The 21,994-nt window shown below is 42.0% G+C and overlaps 1 protein-coding gene across 1 annotated transcript; it reads left to right on the top strand.

The window, feature by feature from the left end:
• The first annotated feature begins 6,151 nt into the window (after nucleotides 1–6,151).
• Nucleotides 6,152–7,774, top strand: LOC115135604 (small ribosomal subunit protein uS12). The gene is made up of 4 exons (XM_029670491.1): nucleotides 6,152–6,252; nucleotides 6,800–6,959; nucleotides 7,145–7,265; nucleotides 7,586–7,774. The coding sequence occupies exons 1-4, from the start codon at nucleotides 6,249–6,251 to the stop codon at nucleotides 7,730–7,732; spliced, it is 432 nt and encodes a 143-aa protein (XP_029526351.1). The 5' UTR covers nucleotides 6,152–6,248; the 3' UTR covers nucleotides 7,733–7,774.
• The last annotated feature ends 14,220 nt before the right edge of the window (nucleotides 7,775–21,994 follow it).

The following is a 21,994-nucleotide window of genomic DNA, read 5'->3' as shown; positions in this document are numbered from 1 at the left end:
GGGATACTGGTCTGTAGTTGTTGACATCGTAGGGATCGAGTGTAGGTTTTTTCAGAAGGGGTGCAACTCTCGCTCTCTTGAAGACGGAAGGGACGTAGCCAGCGGTCAGGGATGAGTTGATGAGCGAGGTGAGGTAAGGGAGAAGGTCTCCGGAAATGGTCTGGAGAAGAGAGGAGGGGATAGGGTCAAGCGGGCAGGTTGTTGGGCGGCCGGCCGTCACAAGACGCGAGATTTCATCTGGAGAGAGAGGGGAGAAAGAGGTCAGAGCACAGGGTAGGGCAGTGTGAGCAGAACCAGCGGTGTCGTTTGACTTAGCAAACGAGGATCGGATGTCGTCGACCTTCTTTTCAAAATGGTTGACGAAGTCATCTGCAGAGAGGGAGGAGGGGGAGGGGGAGGAGGATTCAGGAGGGAGGAGAAGGTGGCAAAGAGCTTCCTAGGGTTAGAGGCAGATGCTTGGAATTTAGAGTGGTAGAAAGTGGCTTTAGCAGCAGCGACAGAAGAGGAAAATGTAGAGAGGAGGGAGTGAAAGGATGCCAGGTCCGCAGGGAGGCGAGTTTTCCTCCATTTCCGCTCGGCTGCCCGGAGCCCTGTTCTGTGAGCTCGCAATGAGTCGTCGAGCCACGGAGCGGGAGGGGAGGACCGAGCCGGCCTGGAGGATAGGGGACATAGAGAGTCAAGATGCAGAAAGGGAGGAGAGGAGGGTTGAGGAGGCAGAATCAGGAGATAGGTTGGAGAAGGTTTGAGCAGAGGGAAGAGATGATAGGATGGAAGAGGAGAGAGTAGCGGGGGAGAGAGAGCGAAGGTTGGGACGGCGCGATACCATCCGAGTAGGGGCAGTGTGGGAAGTGTTGGATGAGAGCGAGAGGGAAAAGGATACAAGGTAGTGGTCGGAGACTTGGAGGGGAGTTGCAATGAGGTTAGTGGAAGAACAGCATCTAGTAAAGATGAGGTCGAGCGTATTGCCTGCCTTGTGAGTAGGGGGAAGGTGAGAGGGAGAGGTCAAAAGAGGAGAGGAGTGGAAAGAAGGAGGCAGAGAGGAATGAGTCAAAGGTAGACGTGGGGAGGTTAAAGTCGCCCAGAACTGTGAGAGGTGAGCCGTCCTCAGGAAAGGAGCTTATCAAGGCATCAAGCTCATTGATGAACTCTCCGAGGGAACCTGGAGGGCGATAAATGATAAGGATGTTAAGCTTGAAAGGGCTGGTAACTGTGACAGCATGGAATTCAAAGGAGGCGATAGACAGATGGGTAAGGGGAGAAAGAGAGAATGACCACTTGGGAGAGATGAGGATCCCGGTGCCACCACCCCGCTGACCAGAAGCTCTCGGGGTGTGCGAGAACACGTGGGCGGACGAAGAGAGAGCAGTAGGAGTAGCAGTGTTATCTGTGGTGATCCATGTTTCCGTCAGTGCCAAGAAGTCGAGGGACTGGAGGGAGGCATAGGCTGAGATGAACTCTGCCTTGTTGGCCGCAGATCGGCAGTTCCAGAGGCTACCGGAGACCTGGAACTCCACGTGGGTCGTGCGCGCTGGGACCACCAGATTAGGGTGGCCGCGGCCACGCGGTGTGGAGCGTTTGTATGGTCTGTGCAGAGAGGAGAGAACAGGGATAGACAGACACATAGTTGACAGGCTACAGAAGAGGCTACGCTAATGCAAAGGAGATTGGAATGACAAGTGGACTACACGTCTCGAATGTTCAGAAAGTTGAGCTTACGTAGCAAGAATCTTATTGACTAAAATTATTAAAAATGATACAGTACTGCTGAAGTAGGCTAGCTGGCAGTGGCTGCGTTGTTGACTTTGTAGGCTAGCTGGCTAGCTAGCAGTGTTGATTGCGTTACGTTGCGTTAAAAGAACGACAATAGCTGGCTAGGTAACCTAGAAAATCGCTCTAGACTACACAATTATCTTTGATACAGAGACGGCTATGTAGCTAGCTATGTAGCTAGCTACGATCAAACAAATCAAACCGTTGTACTGTAATGAAATGAAATGAAAATGTGATACTACCTGTGGAGCGAGGCGGAATGCGACCGGGTTGTTGAGTTCTAATCGGTAGACGTTGGCTAGCTGTTGGCTAGCTAGCAGTGTCTCCTATGTTAAGGACGACAAATAGCTGGCTAGCTAACCTCGGTAAATTAAGATAATCACTCTAAAAACTACACACTCTAAACTACACAATTATCTTGGATACGAAGACAGCAAAGACAACTATGTAGCTAGCTAACACTACACTAATCAAGTCGTTCAGTTGAGGGTAATAGTTTCTACAGTGCTGCTATTCTTATTGACTAAAATGAGAAGATAAAAAGATAAGTACAGATCAGGGTTGGGTTATAAAAAAATATCTGAAACTTTGAACATCCCATTGAGCACCATTAAATCCATTATTAAAAAATGGAAAGAATATGGCACCACAACAAATCTGCCAAGAGAGGGTTGCCCACCAAAACTCACGGACCAGGCAAGGATGGCATTAATCAGAGAGGCAACAAAGAGACCAAAGATAACCCTGAAGGAGCTGCAAAGTTCCACAGCGGAGATTGGAGTATTTGTCCATAGGACCACTTTCAGCCGTACACTCCACGGAGTTGGGCTTTTTGTGTTTGCCAAAAGGCATGTGGGAGACACCCCAAACATATGGAAGAAGGTACTCTGGTCAGAGACTAAAATGTTGCTTTTTGACCATCAAGGAAAAAACTCTATGTCTGCCGCAAACCCAACGCCTATCATCACCGCGAGAACATCATCCACACAGTGAAGCATGGTGGTGGCCGCATCATGCTGTGGGGATGTTTTTAATCGGCAGGGACTGGGAAACTGGTCGGAATTGAAGGAATGATGGAAGGCGCTACATACAGGGGAATTCTTGAGGGAAACCTGTTTCAGTCTTCCAGAGATTTGAGACTGGGACGGGGGTTCACCTTCCAGCAGGACAATGACCCGAAGCATACTGCTAAAGCAACACTCGAGTGGTTTAAGGGGAAACATTTAAATGTCTTGGAATGGCCTAGTCAAAGCCCAGACCTCAATCCAATTGGGAATCTGTGATATGATGTAAAGATTGCTGTACACCAGCGGAACCCATCCAACTTGAAGGAGCTGGAGCAGTTTTACGTTTGAAGAATGGGCAAAAATCTTAGCGGTTAGATCTTCCAAGCTTATAGAGACATACCCCAAGAGACTTGCAGCTGTAAATTCTGCAAAAGGTGGCTCTGCAAAGTATTGACTTTGGGGGAGTGAATAGTTATGCACGCTCAAGCTTTCAGCTTTTTTGTCTTATTTCTTGTTTGTTTCACAATATAAAATATTTTTTATCTTCAAAGTGGTAGAATAGCCACTGTACTTCTCCAAATAAAATGTTAAGGTTTTAAAAATCAGGTTAAAGAGTCATGTCTTTACTGTTTTGTTAATTTGGTATGCAAATAGTTTTTCTAAAATGTATCTGTAATAGAAGGTTAATCAAAATGATAATTTCTGTGCATGAAGGGTAATTTCTACCTTTATTGCAACTTTTTCACTGTTTCAATAGTGACAAATTTAGTGGTACGGTAAGGAATTCAGGTAAATAGTATTTCAAATATGCAATACAAACAAAGTGTGTGAGTAGTATATTACTACCTGACATATGTTTGAAGACGTGTGTGCTGAAATTTTGGGAAAAATAAGATACAAATGCATTCTTTTCCAACACCCAGTTTGCACAAAACATTATTCTCCACTGGGGACAAGCTAGCTACAATTTGCTAATATACTTTCTACTGAGCACTACATTACTTGATGTAAATACAAACATGAATTGTGTTATCAGCTAGTAATATTTCCCTCATGGAACTCAGTGGCTAGAGGTCCATGTATGGAGGTTCTGGGTACTTGCTGTTTTTCTTATTGCACCCACCTGGTGTCCCATCTCTACCAGTCCCTGATGGGGAAGAATGGACATCTTTATATCTTTCATTTCATATACTAACTGGCCACCAGACTACAGAAACTAAAGCAATGGAACTGAAGTAATGGAATAGCAATAACTATAATGTTAGCAATGAGAATGTGGCATGAGAGAGAATATGGCTGCTTAGATTTCATTTCTATATTTTTGTCCTTAAAAAAATAAAAACAACAAATAACTGGAACTCTTAAAAAGAGCGGAACCATTGCTCTCCTAATATAAAGTAGAAGTCTCTCCACCCCATCCTCTCCCCTTTTTCTCTTCTCTCTAGTGTCTCCTCTCCCCTCTTTTGTCTCCTCAACCACCCCCCTACTCCCTTCCTTTCCACTCCCCTCAATTTTTTAAATATCCTTTCTCTTCTCCTGAAAAAGTAAAACATTGTGTCTGTAGATGGATAAGTTAGACCTAACCCTTATGCACTTGTAGATATGTTTGGATAGGCGTAAGTATTATGATAATGGCTGATACAACCCTAACCCTTGTTTGATTGGTTAGTCTGTAGTCCTAGATTTGTTTTATCTGCTTTGTTGTTTGTTTTTGTTTTTTCACCATTATTTTGCGCAGTGTTTTGTATGTTAGGATGTGTTATGTATTTTTAGATGTGTGTGTGTGTGTTAACTCCCATTGATCTTGTTCCCAGCATCTGGGTTCTTGTGTTTTTCTCCTAAGCCTTCTGTTCTGTGAGAGACAAACCACACCACAATGAGTACATTTTCTTTGTCAGAGGCCATATTGTAGAATGGAAATGTTAAATGTCCCGTAGATAATCATAGATTAAGAGTTACCTGTCTAACAGAACACAGAGGGTGTTCTTTAATGGAAGCCTCTACAACATAATCAAGGTAGAATCAGGAATTCCCCAGGGCAGCTGTCTAGGCCCCTTACTTTATTTCAAACTTTACTAACGACATGCGGTATGTGGATAACTCAACACAAAACACGTCAGCTACTACAGCGACTGAAATGACTGCAACATGTTTTAAAAACAAAACAATGATTTAACAAGGCAAGTCAGTTAAGAACAAATTCTTATTTACAATGACGGCCTACACCGGCCAAACCCGGACGACGCTGGGCCAATAGTGCGCCACCCTATGGGACTCCCAATCATGGCCGGTTGTGATACAGCCTGGATTCGAACCAGGGTGTCTGTAGTGATGCCTCAAGCACTGAGATGCGGTGCCTTAGATATATTATATTTTGCATTGTAGATATGTGGTGGTGGAGTAGTGACCTGAGTCCACACACTTAATGCGTTGTGAAATATGTTGTGAATGTTATAAATTATTTTATATTTATAATGAGCATGCTTTTTTTTATGGATCCCCTTGGCAGCAGCTACTCTTCCTGGGTTCCAGCAAAATTAAGTCAGTTAAACAATGTTTTTGTTTTTTAAATTGTTTAACTGACTTAATTTTGCTGGACCCCAGGAAGAGTAGCTGCTGCCAAGGGTATCCATAATAAATACAATTACAAAACAATCTTTATTTTGATAGCATTCTGGAATAATCTCATTGTCTACCGTATGGGCTGGTTTCGCGGACTCAGATTACACCTAGTCCTGGACAAAAAAAAGCATGCTCAATATAAATGTAAAATAATTGATTTGTCCAGGACTAGGCATAAGACAGGAGGAGGAGAGGAAGAGGGTGAGGTGGAATGTACAGTATGGGCCAGGCACGTCGTAGAAAAATACAAAAGAAGGGGGTTAGTGGGAGCATGCCGAAAAAACAAATAAAACCCAGTACACCAGATGAGACAAGCTGACCATGGCCCCATGGCAAATAAACACTACTGTAGTATAAACACTGGAGACTGGGACAGGGGTCCGTCCAAACCCACCCCTGAGTGCAACAAACCATGCACTCAGCGGTATGAAATTCCAGTTGAGAGTGGGGAGCCGACCAATCAGAGACAGAAAGGATGGTTTATCAATCCAGTAGTTTTGGACCTGATGACTCTCTGCTTGGCTCTCAGCATTAATGAATTAAAGAACTAACGCCATGTCCATTTTCAGACTTGTTAGACTGCACTTTAAATCAGGCATTTAAAACACCACCTCGTTATTACACTTACTTAATATAACATAGCTATTCATATAGTATACATGTGATATTTCCTTAAATTGTGTATTTTAAACGGGTTGCTTAAAATGGAGCTATATTTAAATTGTATTTTGAAAAAAACCTAGCTCAAACAGGCACTTTATTTACCCACCTCTGGGGTCCTGAGAAGGGACATTGCCGCGGAGGAGTCTGGGATTCTTCCTTTCTAGCCTGGGCTCGTAATCTGCAAACATGGGTACGATCATTTTCCCTTTTTAACGGAACGATTACAAGATATAGTCATATTCCTTACATTGATATGGAATAAGGATGTCCTCTTACCAACTTCCAGTATAATCGTGGAAACACGGGCTGTTATTTGTAGCCATATTATCTAATTTTTTTCGGACAAATAGCGCAGGTTTCGCAACGTGGAGAGGGCCAGTAGCATGGCATGGGGTTCGGCAAGCACTTCCCCTCTCTGCCTTACGTTTCAGTCACCAAGCATTTACGAAGCCTGCTGGCTAGTTACAAAGTGATGGAAAAACAAGTGTTTAGCAGCGAACTGCATCCATTTGACTAATTGGCGAAAATATTTAGCAATGAACTAGCTAAATTGTTAGCCGCTGGATTGTCCGCATTTAACGTTAGTCAAATGCGTTAATAAGCTACTGTAACTGGTTGTCTATTATATCCAAGGTTATTCAGGTTATCTAGACTCCATTTGTAGGTATGTATCGACCTGTTTTGTTAGTCGACTTAGTTCACGACATGATTTTAAGTTTACCGTTCTATTTCCCCAGGAAAGTGTCGCGGTCTGCGTACAGCCAGGAAGCTGCGTAACCATCGTCGTGAACAGAGATGGCATGATAAACAGTACAAGAAGGCCCATCTCGGCACTGCCCTGAAGGCTAACCCCTTCGGAGGCGCTTCCCACGCTAAGGGAATCGTACTTGAGAAAGTGTAAGTAGTTAGCTAACGTTACATCACAACGCCCCTAATGAGTGTTCACTAATAACCATGCAAACTTTAATCCGGTGAAAGCTATGTGAATGCTGTATGATCAACTATGTACAGTGCACTGGATGCCATCTTTCATATACTGTCAGTGCGAAGTGTCAAACTCCTCTCCCCAATTCTTCTTACAGAGGTGTTGAAGCTAAGCAGCCCAACTCTGCCATTAGGAAGTGTGTCAGGGTCCAACTCATCAAGAATGGCAAGAAGATCACTGCCTTTGTCCCAAATGATGGTTGCTTGAATTTCATTGAGGTAAGAGTCAAACCCAACATTGCATCCATCTTACCAAAGAACAGTGTACCGGTAACTATTTCTAGGATGTAAATTAAATTCCTAGAACATTAGCTAACTTGACAGATATTTTAGGATCTGACGGACATAGTTGGGTAGCCATATAAACCAGTATCTTATACTCTGCCTGATATCCACTATAATGACAATTGTAAGACTCCCCATAAGTAATCTAAGAATATGCACGTGTTCAGGGACAATCATTTTGATATTCAAAGTTGACTGGTGCGTATTGTCTGGTGTTGTCCTGTGTATTTAGTTTGTTTCCTTTGGTCTTTCAGGAAAACGACGAGGTTCTGGTGGCAGGATTCGGTCGTAAGGGACATGCCGTCGGTGATATCCCCGGTGTCCGTTTCAAGGTGGTCAAAGTGGCTAACGTCTCCCTGCTGGCCCTTTACAAAGGCAAGAAGGAGAGACCCAGATCTTAAACAATTCTTACTGTGAAATCAATAAATTATGTTTTCACAATTTGTCGGTTTGTTGTGCTTTTTGTTTTCCCCCATATATACATATTTTAGTTGCAGAGATGGGTAACTGATCCTGAGGGCTGTATGTAATTGTGTTTTTCCCAAATCTGTGTCTTCTTTAGACCTGGGATACATACCACTTGTGCACTTGAAATAACTGGCTGTGATACTGTCCCCAGAGGACTTAAGATGCCCATCCTTGTACCAGTTTTGTTTGAGTGGCTTCTCTGATTCACTTGTACATGTCCCAAGTTGATGGAAAACTTTTTTCATTTGAAGAACAACAAGTTAATGGTTTTAGGATTTAGGTTGTTAGAAAGCGTTTCTCTTGGCTCGTATGTTTAACGTTGGATCATGCCCAATTGCTTTGTGTGGGTTCAGGCATTTGCTGCTATACTTATGCTCCATTGGAAGTTTTATTTATAACTTGTCAGGAGGCATTGTAATGGTTTGACATCGTTTGGTGTCTTGATTGTTCATAGAACAGATGCATTTTATACTCAGTCAAATTGTCATGTACCCCCTCAGGTAATTTGATGTGCAGTCTCATTTTGATTCTTGCCATGCAGTCGTCGAATTCAGGCATGGCTGCCAATTTACCTATTGTGCGTTTGTGTTTGATGAGCCAGATGCCTTTTTGATTTTGCTCAACTGTGACTTATATCCCCTTTCTGTACAAACTTGCCAGTTCCTAATTTAGCCACACCTGTCTACATTTATAATTTCTGCAATTTTTAGCTAGGATAAAAGCCTTCCGTCAACTGATTGTGATCTTCATTTTGTTGTGAAGTGCTATAGCAAATATGATTTTAAAGTTAGGAGCATATTGCGTTGGGTGAAACCTTTCACTTTGAGGTTTATTGAGCTCATAGGACCAGGACATTTTACACAATCATACAAATCCCATCTGTTCCTGCATGTAACAACCTCTCCTTTCATCCAAATAATTCATAAGATTACATTTTGATGCGTGATGCCATGACTTGTCTGGACATTATACATTAAGGAGACATGCAGTGTTATCCTGAATGACAAATTAATTGGTATTGGGGTGGAAGAGGATTTGCTGCAGATTAGGGAAGTGACATGGTTGGCAAAATAGACAGGATATGTACAGTTTGAATCAAATGGATCACCCAGACTAGTGGTCTGCTGCTGGAATGACAAGTGAAGAAGTTATTTTAGTACTTGGCCACAGACAACGAACGTGCTGTCAGATGATTTTGATCTGTCATGACAATCGGTACTGTACTTTTTAGACTGATGACTGTATTTGACATTGCCACCTAGTGGTGTTGCTGCCAGATACATGGATTCCTTTAACTCAAACCCGTGTTTTGGCATGAATCTCTGCTCTCAGTGGTCAAACCAAGTAACATTGAATTACGGACAAAAACGGACACTAACACATTTCAATGTGTGATTGTCATATTGTGTAAATCATTTCAAGTGCAACTTGGCTGCTGTATACTTCTTGTAAGGTTATCAGGATCAATGAGACAGGCCATGGTTGCTGCCAAGAGTGATCTTACGGTTCTCTCCTTCACAGCCTTCATTCAGAGGAGGCAGCGAGGATGATATTGAATTGAATCCCTTCAGAGGTGGTGAGTGTTGAGAGATGGGTGATAGTGACAGGAAACCAGCAGCCACAGCCTGTGCAGGGCAGCAGCCCATCCATCCTCTCCACAGGCCACAGCATTGTGATCAGACAACTGGAATGTCATAGGGAAACAGTTGATGATAGTAACACTCCCTGGGTGATGCTGTGTTTGAGTAATGATGGACAGGCATTACTCAATTTGTATTTTATGTTTAATTTGTATATTAGGATATTGCATTTAATGTTTTTGAATGTTTAATGCACAAATTTAATCATGGAATTAATAAATGGAACTTGTATTTCATGATTTGAAACTGAATTGAATGAATATGGTTTCATTATGGTAGATATTGCATTCATTGTTTGTATCAAACCATCATTTCAAAGTTTCATATATTGAAACATCTCAGATGCATTCAGATTCAGTTTTCAAATTCAGTTCTTTAAATTCAGATTCAAAACCAACATCCGGGTACTTTTCCAGACTTGAAACTTAGAGAAGAACAGATATAAACAAATGCTTTCTGTGGTAAACATAAGCTTCTGGCAGTTTGAAGCCAATGTGGCATGTTAAATTTATTTTCTTCTTATGAATTTGGCTCTAGTGTTTGAACCACTTTTGCTATAAGCTATTGACCCCATTCCTGAAAGCTAATATACTCTGGAACATGGACGTGCTTTCTGTTCTATGATTATCACAGGCTGCATTAGAAGAGTGTCACAAAATTTGACCCACATGAATATATACTGAATTTAAAAAATATAAACTCAACATCCAACAATTTCAAAGATTTTACTGAGTTACAGGTCATATAAGGAAATCAGTCAATTGAAATAAATGAATTAGAAATAAACCGGCAAAGTTTCTGTTTACCACAGTGATTCTGTTCTCCTACTTTCCTTGCTGGCAGGCAAAGGATGTTGACTGGTTTTGAATCTGAATTTAGAGAACTGAAATAGAAAACTGAATATATCCAACATTGATCAACTTTAAATTATGGTTTATAAACTTGATACTCATACAATGAATGCAATATCTACCATATTGAAACTGAATATCTAAATATTGAACTTGAATATTCAATGAAATTGATAATTTGATAAATTGATAATTTGTTTAGATTAATTTTTTTTTAAATTAAAAAATATAACATTCAAATTCAATATCCTAATACAAATGTTAAATTATGGAATTCAAATACTATTTCTGTTGGCACTGAGATAGCTAATGATTAACGCCTGCCTCAGACCACTCCTAGAACAGCTAAGTGTGCCGTTAGATTTTTTGTTTTGCCATCCCGCGTCACTTTACACACAGAAGGATTCCGCTAAACATAAAATCACATGGTTTATCTGTCTTTATGTGGCCGCTGATAACTTCAGAACAAAATTCTACAAATACAAAGTTGCCAATGTCTTTGCAAGCGAAGTATAAAAACGTGGTTAAACATATGTAGCCTAATGTGCGCAATGATGTGCCAAATCGGTGATTTCGTGCATTTTCATTGGGTAAGCGTTATAATAAGCTGCCTCAATATTTGCAGCCATAGATAGTAATATCTCCAGCAGTTGTAAAATAATTCTTAAATCAAGGAAATATTGAATGGACTTCATGCTAGCATCGTGCTTGGAGTTCATTATCAGTTTATACGTTAGAAAGTTAGCCAGCTAAATACTTTGAGCTAAGAGCTGGTGGGACATTTAAGCCCTAAACAATGCCTGACAGGCAACTTCCACCCAGGCTGTATACCACCCCCAAGACCACAGCCAATCGGCTAGTCTTGTGAGCTAGCCGTTTGGTTGTTAGCTTGCATAACTGATATGTGTATAATTGTAAGGGACACGTCATGTTTTATGGATAATATTTACAGAGTGGGTGAGCTTCATTCCTGACAAGCTGATCAGATTAAACATTTAGCCTCAGAGCTTGATCAGATTCAATAGTAGCCTAAGAGGTTGATAAATCAGGATGATGCCTTGTAGGCTGTTTTTATAGGTAAAGCACCTTGCAGGCAGATTAGCAGTCAGTGCATTATGTATATGATCAAGAGTGGGTGTGCTCTATTCATGCCAGGCTGATCAGATTCAATAGCAGCTTCAGAGGCTGATTTGTCAGGGTGCTGTATTGTAGGCTGTCTGCAAGGAGCCTTACACATGAAAGAGCCTACAAGGCAACTTCCTGATTTATCAGCTTCTGAGGCTGAAATTGAAACTGATCAGTCTGTCACCCATTGTAAATGTGAATATTATCGACAAAACATGAAGTGTCCCTTATAATTATACACATCAGTTATGCAAGCTGACAACCATCATAGATAATAATCTAGCAAGACTAAGTAGCTAACTCATAAGACTTGCCAACTTACTGTGTTGTTCCTTGCATGTGATTGGCTGTGGTCTTGGGTACGGGAGACAGTGCATGTTCAGGGCTTAAATGGCCCATGAGAGCATAGCGATTAACGAATGGCTCCTTGATGAGGTAGGTGGTTATTTTAGGGCTCCCGAGTGGCGCAGCGGTCTAAGGCACTGTATCTCAGTGCTAGAGGCGTTACTGCAGACCCTGGTTTGATTCCAGGCTGTATCACAACTGGCTGTGATTGGGAGTCCCATAGGGCGGAATACGTCGTCCGGGTTTGCCCGGGGTAGGCCATCATTGTAAATAATTAACTGACTTGTCTGTTGAATCTGACAATTAATCTTAATGGTTGTACAGTCGTCTCAAAGAAAACTGTGAAGGACCTCGGCGTTACTCTGGACCCTGATCTCTCTTTTGAAGAACATATCAAGACCATTTCAAGGACAGCTTTTTTCCATCTACGTAACATTGCAAAAATCAGAAACTTTCTGTCCAAAAATGATGCAGAACAATTAATCTATGCTTTTGTCACTTCTAGGTTAGACTACTGCAATGCTCTCCTTTCCGGCTACCCGGATAAAGCACGAAATAAACTTCAGTTAGTGCTAAATACGGCTGCTAGAATCCTGACTAGAACCAAAAAATGTGATCATATTACTCCAGTGCTAGCCTCCCTACACTGGCTTCCTGTCAAAGCAAGGGCTGATTTCAAGGTTTTACTGCTAACCTACAAAGCATTACATGGGCTTGCTCCTACCTATCTCTCTGATTTGGTCCTGCCGTACATACCTACACGTACGCTACGGTCACAAGACGCAGGCCTCCTAATTGTCCCTAGAATTTCTAAGCAAACAGCTGGAGGCAGGGCTTTCTCCTATAGAGCTCCATTTTCCATTTTTATGGAACGGTCTGCCTACCCATGTCAGAGACGCAAACTCGGTCTCAACCTTTAAGTCTTTACTGAAGACTCATCTCTTCAGTGGTTCATATGATTGAGTGTAGTCTGGCCCAGGAGTGGGAAGGTGAACGGAAAGGCTCTGGAGCAACCGCCCTTGCTGTCTCTGCCTGGCCGGTTCCCCTCTTTCCACTGGGATTCTCTGCCTCTAACCCTATTACAGGGGCTGAGTCACTGGCTTACTGGGGCTCTCTCATACCGTCCCCGGGAGGGGTGCGTCACCTGAGTGGGTTGAGTCACTGATGTGATCATCCCCCCCCCTTGGGTTGTGTCGTGGCGGAGATCTTTGTGGGCTATACTCAGCCTTGTCTCAGGATGGTAAGTTGGTGGTTGTAGATGTCCCTCTAGTGGTGTGGGGGCTGTGCTTTGGCAAAGTGGGTGGGGTTATATCTCGTGATCTCAATAAAACGTTTATGTTGCGATCGTGATCTCAAAGTAATGAGTAATTTGGCATTAATAAGTGTCACATATCAGTTTTCCTAACAATGTACACTTTTTACAACTCATTAAGTTCATAAAGCCGCATACAAACATGGTCTCTTTTTTTGCTTTCTTGAGTAAGGCAGCTCCAAAATGCAGATGTTTCAGCCTAGCTCAGTGCTTTCTGTGGTGGTGAGGTAGCCAGCGGTTAATACGGAGCGCAGGGATTGGTAATGTTCTCTAGTTGCGCTGTGATTGGCTCAGTGTTCTGTCACTCATGGGGACACTACGTAACCGCAAAATCTACGGGTAGAGCTAAAAAATTCAAGCCCCTTGGGTGCTGCCATAGACTTACATTAGAAGTGCCCATCCAAGAAGGCTCAAGGGGGCCAGAAAAGTTTGAATACATTGGCAATGCTGTCAATCCAGGATGACTTCTGCTGCGTAAAAAAAAGAAGGAAACTCGGATATGGGAAATATCAGACTTCAGTGAGTTCAAGACAACTGGGAACTTGGAAGTGCCCATCCAAGAAGGCTCAAGGTAATTTGCCACAGATAAAATGACATCAAATCACGTTATATCTAACTTAGCTTTGATTGAACTGATCATGCCAACATGAATCTTTCAAAATCTTAGCTAGCAAGCTAGACAAGTCATCATAACTGCATCAAGTTGACAATCTACAGGCAAATCCTTGTTACATGAAGAGAAATAAAGAGATAAAACATATCGGTGCTCATTGGTCATTGGACATAAACATCACACAACAAGTTTGAAATTGCAAATTCAACAATGAGTGCTGAGGCGCAACTGCAGCCTTGGGTTCGATCCAAGGCTGTGTCACAGCCGGCCGTGACCGGGAGACCCATGGCCCAGCACAATTGGCCCAGCGTCGTCCGGGTTAGGGGAGGGTTTGGCCGGCCGGGATGTCCTTGTCTCATCGTGCTCAGCGACTCCTTGTGGCGGGCCGGTCGGTGGAGTTCGGTCGTGAGTTCGACAGTGTTTCCTCCGACACATTGGTGCGGCTGGCTTCCGGGTTAAGCTAGCAGTGTATCAAGAAGCTCTCGACCTTCGCCGAGTCCGTAGGGAAATTGCAGCAATGAGACAAGATCGTAACTACCAATTGGATATCACGTGAAAGGGGGTAATGCCATGGGCCAGAAAGGTTAGAAAACATTGGCAATGCTGTCAATCCAGGATGACTTCTGCCACGTTCAAAAAAACTGTAAACTTGGATGTGGGAAATCTCAGACTTCAGTGAGTTCAAGACAACTGGGAACTTGGATAAAACTAGCTGCGACTGGGAAAATAAGGAAAATAATTTTGAATAATAATTTAGATTTTGGGCCTCTTTCGCTACAAGCTTGGCACACCTGTATTTTTAGAGTTTCTCTCATTCTTCTCTGCAGATCCTCTCAAGCTCTGTCAGGTTAGATGGAGAGCATTGCTTCACAGCTATTTTCAGGTCTCTCCAGAGATGTTCGATCAGGTTCAAGTCCGGGCTCTGGCTGGGCCGCTCAAGGGCATTCAGAGACTTGTCCCGAAGCCACTTCTGCGTCGTCTTGGCTGTGTGCTTAGGGTTGTCCTGTTGGAAGGTGAACCTTCGCCCCAGTCTGAGGTCCTGAGCGCTCTGGAGTAGGTTTTCTTCAAGGATCTCCCTGTACTTTGCTCCGTTCATCTTTGCCTTGATCCTGACTAGTCGCCCAGTCCCTGCCGCTGAAAAACATCCCCACAGCATGATGCTTCCACTAGCATGCTTCACCATAGGGATATTGGCAGGTTTCCTCCAGACGTGACACTTGGCATTCAGGCCAATCTTGGTTTCATCAGATGTTGTTTCTCATGGTCTGAGAGTCTTAAGGTCCCTTTTGGCAAACTCCAAGTGGGCTGTCATGTGCCTTTTACTGAGGAGTGGCTTCCGGAAGAGTCTAGGAAGAGCCTTGGTGGTTCCAAACTTCTTCCATGTAAGGATGATGGAGACCACTGTGTTCTTGGAGATCTTCAATGGTGCAGACATTCTTTGGTACCCTTCCTCAGATCTGTGCCTCGACACAATCCTGTCTCGGGGCTCTACACAAAATTCCTTCGACCTCATGGCTTGGTTTTTGCTCTGACATGCACTGTCAACTGTGGGACCTTGTATAGACAGGTGTGAGCCTTTCCAAAATCATGTCCAAACATTTAAATGTACCACAGCTGGACTCCAATCAAGTTGTAGAAACATCTCAAGGATGATCAATGGAAACAGGATGCACCTGAGCTCAATTTCGAGTCTCATAGCAAAGGGTTTGAATACTTATGTAAATAAGGTATTTCTGGGGGGGGTTTTCTCCAAAAATGTATAAAAACTGTTTTTGCTTTGTCATTATGGGGTATTGTTTGTAGATTTCTGAGGATTTTCTTTCATTTATAACACATTTTTTGAATAAGACTAACGTAACAAAATGTGTAAAAAGTAAAGGGGTCTGAATACTTTCCGAAAGCAATGTATATTATTTGATTTTTTTTGTATATTTAAGTATACTTTAGTTTAGTTGTAATATATTAAAATATACATTTTTCCCTCGCTTGGGCAGATATGGCTCATTACAATCTCGGAAATCTACGGACAGTTCCTTGGACTTCATGGTGTAGTTTCTGCTCTGACATGCACTTCTTCGGTGGAGTTTAAACTGGCGGTTGGCATCCAATACGTTGCATTAGCACCCCCAACTGAACTATAGAATTAATCCATTACTCTTTGTGATACAAAATGGGAAAAGGGAAAAAGTAAATAAAAATATTTAAATCACCCTACCAACTAACCCTACACTCATTAAAACCTACAAACCTGTTCCACTACTTTCCACTAATCCTATCTGAATCTACCCCAGGCCAGTGACCTGAGAGGACGGGACACTACCCCTCAACACATCCTGTTACTCTTCTGAAGTCAAATCTCTTCCCCCAAGTACTTTTCTGAAGCTGCCACCACAACATCTATTTTCTGTGACTCACGTTCCATCTCTGCGGTACAGTTGATAACCATTGCTATGAATGCTAAGAAGCCAACCTTACTGAAACATATAACTCATTGGCCTAACCCTCTGTTCTGGCACAGATCTACTATTCAGAAGGATCCTCTCATAATCCCTCACCTTTGAACCACCCTCCTCTACTTTCTTCACTGCCTCAGCATATGACATCTTCTGCACTACTCTGACCCTGGCCACCTCAACCTGCCCCCCTCACACCGGACACGTCCAATCCCCAGCAACATGGGCACCCCTACAGTTAACACACACAACTTTTTCCAACAAAACTACACATTCCTCTGTCCCATGTCCTCCTGCACTCCACCCACATCTTGAAATCTCCCTCCTACACACTGCTGCCCATAAACATGACACCTATAACACTGCAGTGTATTCGGCACAAAAGCTCTAACAGCATAACTCATGTATCCTAACATTACTTTGTCAGGTAAAGAATGAATCAAAGCTTGAAAGAACAGACTGCCAAAGCATTTACCATATTCTTACCTCTTTGTTGATTGATATTCATTGAATTTTAAAATGGAGAAAGTGTCAAACAACACAGCCATTTGCAGAAATATGAAAAGGTAGATGGTATCATCATAAAATTGAACAATCTCCTCAGTTTAACAGCACCTGCTGTTGTCTCAAATTCACATTTTTCAGTTAGGCAATTAGGTTCCTACAAGAACCTGCATAATCTAAGGAGGTTCCTCAATGAAACTCACCTCATATTTTTTTATTTTACTAGGCAAGTCAGTTAAGAACAAATTTTTATTTTCAATGAAGGCCTAGGTTATCTGCCTTGTTCAGGGGCAGAATGACAGATTTTTACCTTGTCAGCTCAGGGATTCGATCTTGCAACCTTTTTTTAACACATTAAGGCACTTACATTACATATAAAACAAAAGTATCACATTTTAGGGAAGACCCAGATGCAGACAGTGTCAAAGTAACAAAAGTTTATTACAAGAACAGGGGGCAGGCAAAACGACAGGTCAAGGGCAAGCAGAGGTCAGTAATCCAGATTAGATTTCAAAAGGTACTGAACAACGGGCAGTCTCAGGGTCAGGGCTGACAGAATGGACAAAACGGAAAAACTAGAAAACAGGAACTATAGAAAAGACAGGGTTGGGGGAAAAACACTGGTAGGCTTGATGAATAAAACGAACTGGAAACAGACAAACAGAGAACACAGGTATAAGTACACAGGGGATAATGAGAGGAGATGGGAGACACCTGGTGGGGGTAGAGACAAGCACGAAGACAGGTGAAACAGATCAGGGTGTGACAAAAAGATAAAACAGTACATCATATAGCAGTACTACAACATGTATTGTGTATATATAGGCTTTACTCAAAGCCAGGGGCTTGTCGATAATAAAGATTGAAAAAAGTAAGGGGCCTAAACAGCTGCTATGGGGAATTCCTGATTCTACCCGGATTATGTTGAAGAGGCTCCCATTAACCATTTGACGCGTAAATTCTAAATATTAATAATGGCATGAGTTCTTTTTGCACGCGGTACCAGAATTATATGCTGCTGTTCTAGAATTTGATTGCTGCATTTTGCTGCTATTCTCTACACCCCTCATTGTATCAATACCGCAATGTCTGCTTCCTGAGGCTTCATAAAACATTCTTCCTATAGTAGTAGCAGTGACTATCTACAGTAGTATTGATAATTTTATAATTATTATCATCATCTATATTACATGTATTAACATCTGAAAGAGGCTTTGGTATTAACCTGTCTGAGGGGCTGCACGTGTGAGATAGGGTGGTACACTGGTGGCAAACAAAAAGTGCGAGCAGGGAATGAGCATATATTACATAAGGCTAAGGCCGGGAAAGGCTGGCATCCTAAATACTTTTTCTTCATTTTGAAAAATATATTTCATTTATCACCACTGGACGTGTAGCCTACAGATGCCTGACTCATCACCAAGCAAGGAAGATTTCTCATCAAATGCATTATGGCTTGGATAGGTTTTAGCCTGGTCGAGGCAGAGGATAATGAGAACAGGGGGGTTGGACAAAGTCCTGTAAGCAACAAAGTGAGGTAGTTTGTGCGTGCGATCAGATTGAATGGTGTGCGAGTGTAATCAGCTATATTGTGTGCAGAGAGTGTGGCATGAGTAAAGCGAGGTTGTAGATATAATTGGTTATCATAAACTATGGCGCTAGACAGGATTATCTAAATTTATATTTTGGCGCCATCTACAGGCTGAATGTTATCGCTCTCCTTCCAAAACGTGGTTCCATATATAAACTTCAAGTATTACTAATTATACATTACATTCCTAGGAAAAGTCTATGTAAATTAACAAACCAAATCGTACTCTTCGGTCTACAGTAGTCCACAGATTAGGCTAAAGTTTGTTGTCTAGGGAAAATGTTTATTTGATTGAAATAATCTAAATCATATTTTCCCTAGCCAACAACCATTTGGCCAAATGATAAAACATAATTGCTAGAATGCATTAGAAATCAAGTAATACATACTTTTCTTTTTCATTTCAGAAATGTAGCCCAGGAGTCCATTTCCAGGGGTGTTATTTTTATTCAGCTTTTAAACTTCTCCTGTGTTTGCCTCTCATTAATTGATAAATCCCCCATCATAGTAATATTTCCTCCATCATATCCATTTACATTTACATTTAAGTCATTTAGCAGACGCTCTTATCCAGAGCGACTTACAAATTGGTGCGTTCACCTTAAGACATCCAGTGGAACAGCATCTTTACAATAGTGCATCTAAATCTTTCAAGAGGGGGGGTGAGAAGGATTACTTTATCCTATCCTAGGTATTCCTGAAAGAGGTGGGGTTTCAGGTGTCTCCGGAAGGTGGTGATTGACTCCGCTGTCCTGGCGTCGTGAGGGAGTTTGTTCCACCATTGGGGGGCCAGAGCAGCGAACAGTTTTGACTGGGCTGCGCGGGAACTGTACTTCCTCAGTGGTAGGGAGGCGAGCAGGCCAGAGGTGGATGAACGCAGTGCCCTTGTTTGGGTGTAGGGCCTGATCAGAGCCTGGAGGTACTGAGGTGCCGATCCCCTCACAGCTCCGTAGGCAAGCACCATGGTCTTGTAGCGGATGCGAGCTTCAACTGGAAGCCAGTGGAGAGAGCGGAGGAGCGGGTTGACGTGAGAGAACTTGGGAAGGTTGAACACCAGACGGGCTGCGGCCCCCCACGATACCTTCCCCCATTTCCAGCCCTCATGCACCTGAAATGCCCCCCTTAGATTTGTAATATGCTGAAAAGTGGCCAAACTAAATTGCTATTTTCTGGGCAATGGGCGGAGCCATCTTTGACTTTGTTTATTTGCCTCTTATGTTGGTTCAAAACAACTGGGCACACTGAAAAATACAAGGTAAATTCATGACATCAGTGATCTTCAGGTCGGAAAGTTGGAGCTCTAGAAAGAGCCCAGAGTTGGAATTCCGATTTGGATTACCGTTCAAATCTATGTTTTCCAGTCTGAGTTCATTTTTTTTTCAGCGATCACAGTCGTTTTGAAATCACTGAAGTCGGAGATTTCCGAGCTTCCAGTTGTTCTGAATGCGGCATTACATTAGTCCCTTTACATTTAGTCCCTTGTGCTCACCAGATATGTGGTATATTGTAAACTAGTCTAGCTATTAGGTTGCAAAATTATGTTTTGTTTTTTTGTCAGCGCAACTTGTTATTTAGACTGGTTTATGGAATGAGTTTGGCTGTGGATGTGTTCCGTGTGATGCTTAGATGATGAAGTTTGTGTTTATTTTTCACAATAAAAGGTCAAATTGAGGACTAAAGATAAAGACCTTTATTTTCCATCAATACAATACAATATTTAGATGCTGTTCAGACAACAATGGTGTTTAGACTCCTTTGTTGTGTCATACGTTCTGTTGCTACTGTTTCAATCACATATTTGAGCTGCAGGGACCACTCAACAATGATCACAAATATGTGATTGCATGTGTCAAATGGTTAAAGAAAACCCTCTGTGTTCTGTTAGACAGGTAACTCTTTATCCACAATAAAGCAGTGGGTGTAAAGCCATAACACATTTGTTTTTCCAGCAGCAGAATATGATCGATAATATCAAAAGCCGCACTGAAATTTAAAAAAATAGCCCCCAATTTTTTTAATTATCAATTTCTCCCAGCCAATCATCAATAATTTGTGTAAGTGCTGTGCTTGTTGAATGTCCTTCCCTATAAGCGTGCTGAAAGTCAGTTTGTTTGTCAATTTGTTTACTGTAAAATAGCAGCCTTTCCTGTTAGAAGGAAATACAGTAAAATCATTCCAAACAATATCAAAATGACTTTGTAATGTTATCTACCCACCAAAAAAAAAACACAAGATATTGTAGACAATAATCCTGATCATAAAGTACTTTTAAGATCTTCATGGGGGTCATATTAAGATCTTTTTGACCATTAACCAGAGGCTACACAATTGTTGGGGGAACTTTGTGATAGAGCATCACATTTCACACACAGCTAGGGCATGTCGAAAGATGTATATTTGGCTATAGTGTCTTGCAGATTTTGTCCATTACCACCCTGGCGGCCATTTGGGGTTTCCACTAAATAGCACAGCCACAAAGTCCAAATTTATGAAAATAAAGATGAGCTTTTTGGTCTTAATTTAAGGTTAGGCGTAAGGTTAGCAGTGTGGTTAAGGTTAGAGTTACATGCTGACCACACCGGCTCTGTTGCGTGCGCGAGCATTGAAAATAAATGTACACATACATGTTATTCAATCATGTCATCCAAACTGCTCATGCGCGTCAACAAGCGCTGCAAGTCCCGTATCTCCCATCTCCTCATTGGTTTTTAGGAGCATATACCGACATGGCTGATTGAAAGATGAATGAGGTCCACACCCCAGTCCAGTTGGTTGCAGTAATGCACCTTAAAGTTGATTGCAAACAGCCATATAAATCCACAGAAGACTGAACCAGGAGAGATTGCTAGAAACTGACTGCTTTCCCTTTTACTTGTAGATTAATTGTTGGAGTAGAGAACACATTTTGGTGACAAAATGGATCGATATTCTACAAAGATCCAGCAAAAACAAGGACCTTGTATATTTCAGGTAAAATAACAACCCAATGTTTATATTGCAGGACAAATTAGCTAGCAACTGTGAGCTTGCTAGCTAAATGTCCATGAACGTTTTATGTGTTTCGACCCATCTGGTGTGGATGGACAAAATCAACATGAGCTCGATGGTGCACTCGTGTGGTCGGTGTACTCAGCATGTTAGGTTTAAAATGAAATTTTAAATAGATACATTTTAGAAATAGGCAGTGTTTATGACATTGTGGCTATGGTAACTAGTGACAACCACTGTATGGGAACATATTGGACACGATTCCCATGGCCATATCTCTCTCTGTGCAGCAAACACTGGACAAGCCAGAAGCTTCACAGTTTGAAACTATTTTAAGGCAGACTGACAAACCTCAAATTGATTTCCAAATTGTATAAAGGGTTGATAGAGGCTTTTCCCGATGACACAAAACATGTCAAACAAAAATGTGAGGAAGAACTGGGAGACACTATTGATGATGATGAATGGATACAGATGTGTTTGAATGCCTAGCCATGTTCATATAATCTCAGCCATAAATGACTGTAGTTTAATACCATTCATAGAACGTACCATTTGACTATGAAACTGAATATCAAGCACTCAGAAATGTAATTTCTCTGCTGGAGGTGTAAAACACAATTTTATTTATTTTACCTTTATTTAACTAGGCAAGTCAGTTAAGAACAAATTCTTATTTTCAATGACGGCCTAGGAACGACTGTTCAGGGGCAGAACGACTTGTCAGCTCGGGGGTTTGAACTTGCAACCTTCCGGTTACTAGTCCAACGCTC

The sequence above is a fragment of the Oncorhynchus nerka genome, linkage group LG2 (genome assembly GCF_034236695.1).
Source record: "Oncorhynchus nerka isolate Pitt River linkage group LG2, Oner_Uvic_2.0, whole genome shotgun sequence".
Classification (NCBI taxonomy): Eukaryota; Metazoa; Chordata; class Actinopteri; order Salmoniformes; family Salmonidae; genus Oncorhynchus; species Oncorhynchus nerka.
This window is presented reverse-complemented; position numbering and strand designations above follow the sequence as displayed.

Excerpts from the sequence above, each read along its gene's own strand:
- LOC115135604 (XM_029670491.1), top strand. Across the intron at positions 6,960-7,144 it reads GGAATCGTACTTGAGAAAGT|AGGTGTTGAAGCTAAGCAGC; the intron begins GTAAGTAGTTAG and ends TTCTTCTTACAG. Across the intron at positions 7,266-7,585 it reads GTTGCTTGAATTTCATTGAG|GAAAACGACGAGGTTCTGGT; the intron begins GTAAGAGTCAAA and ends TTGGTCTTTCAG.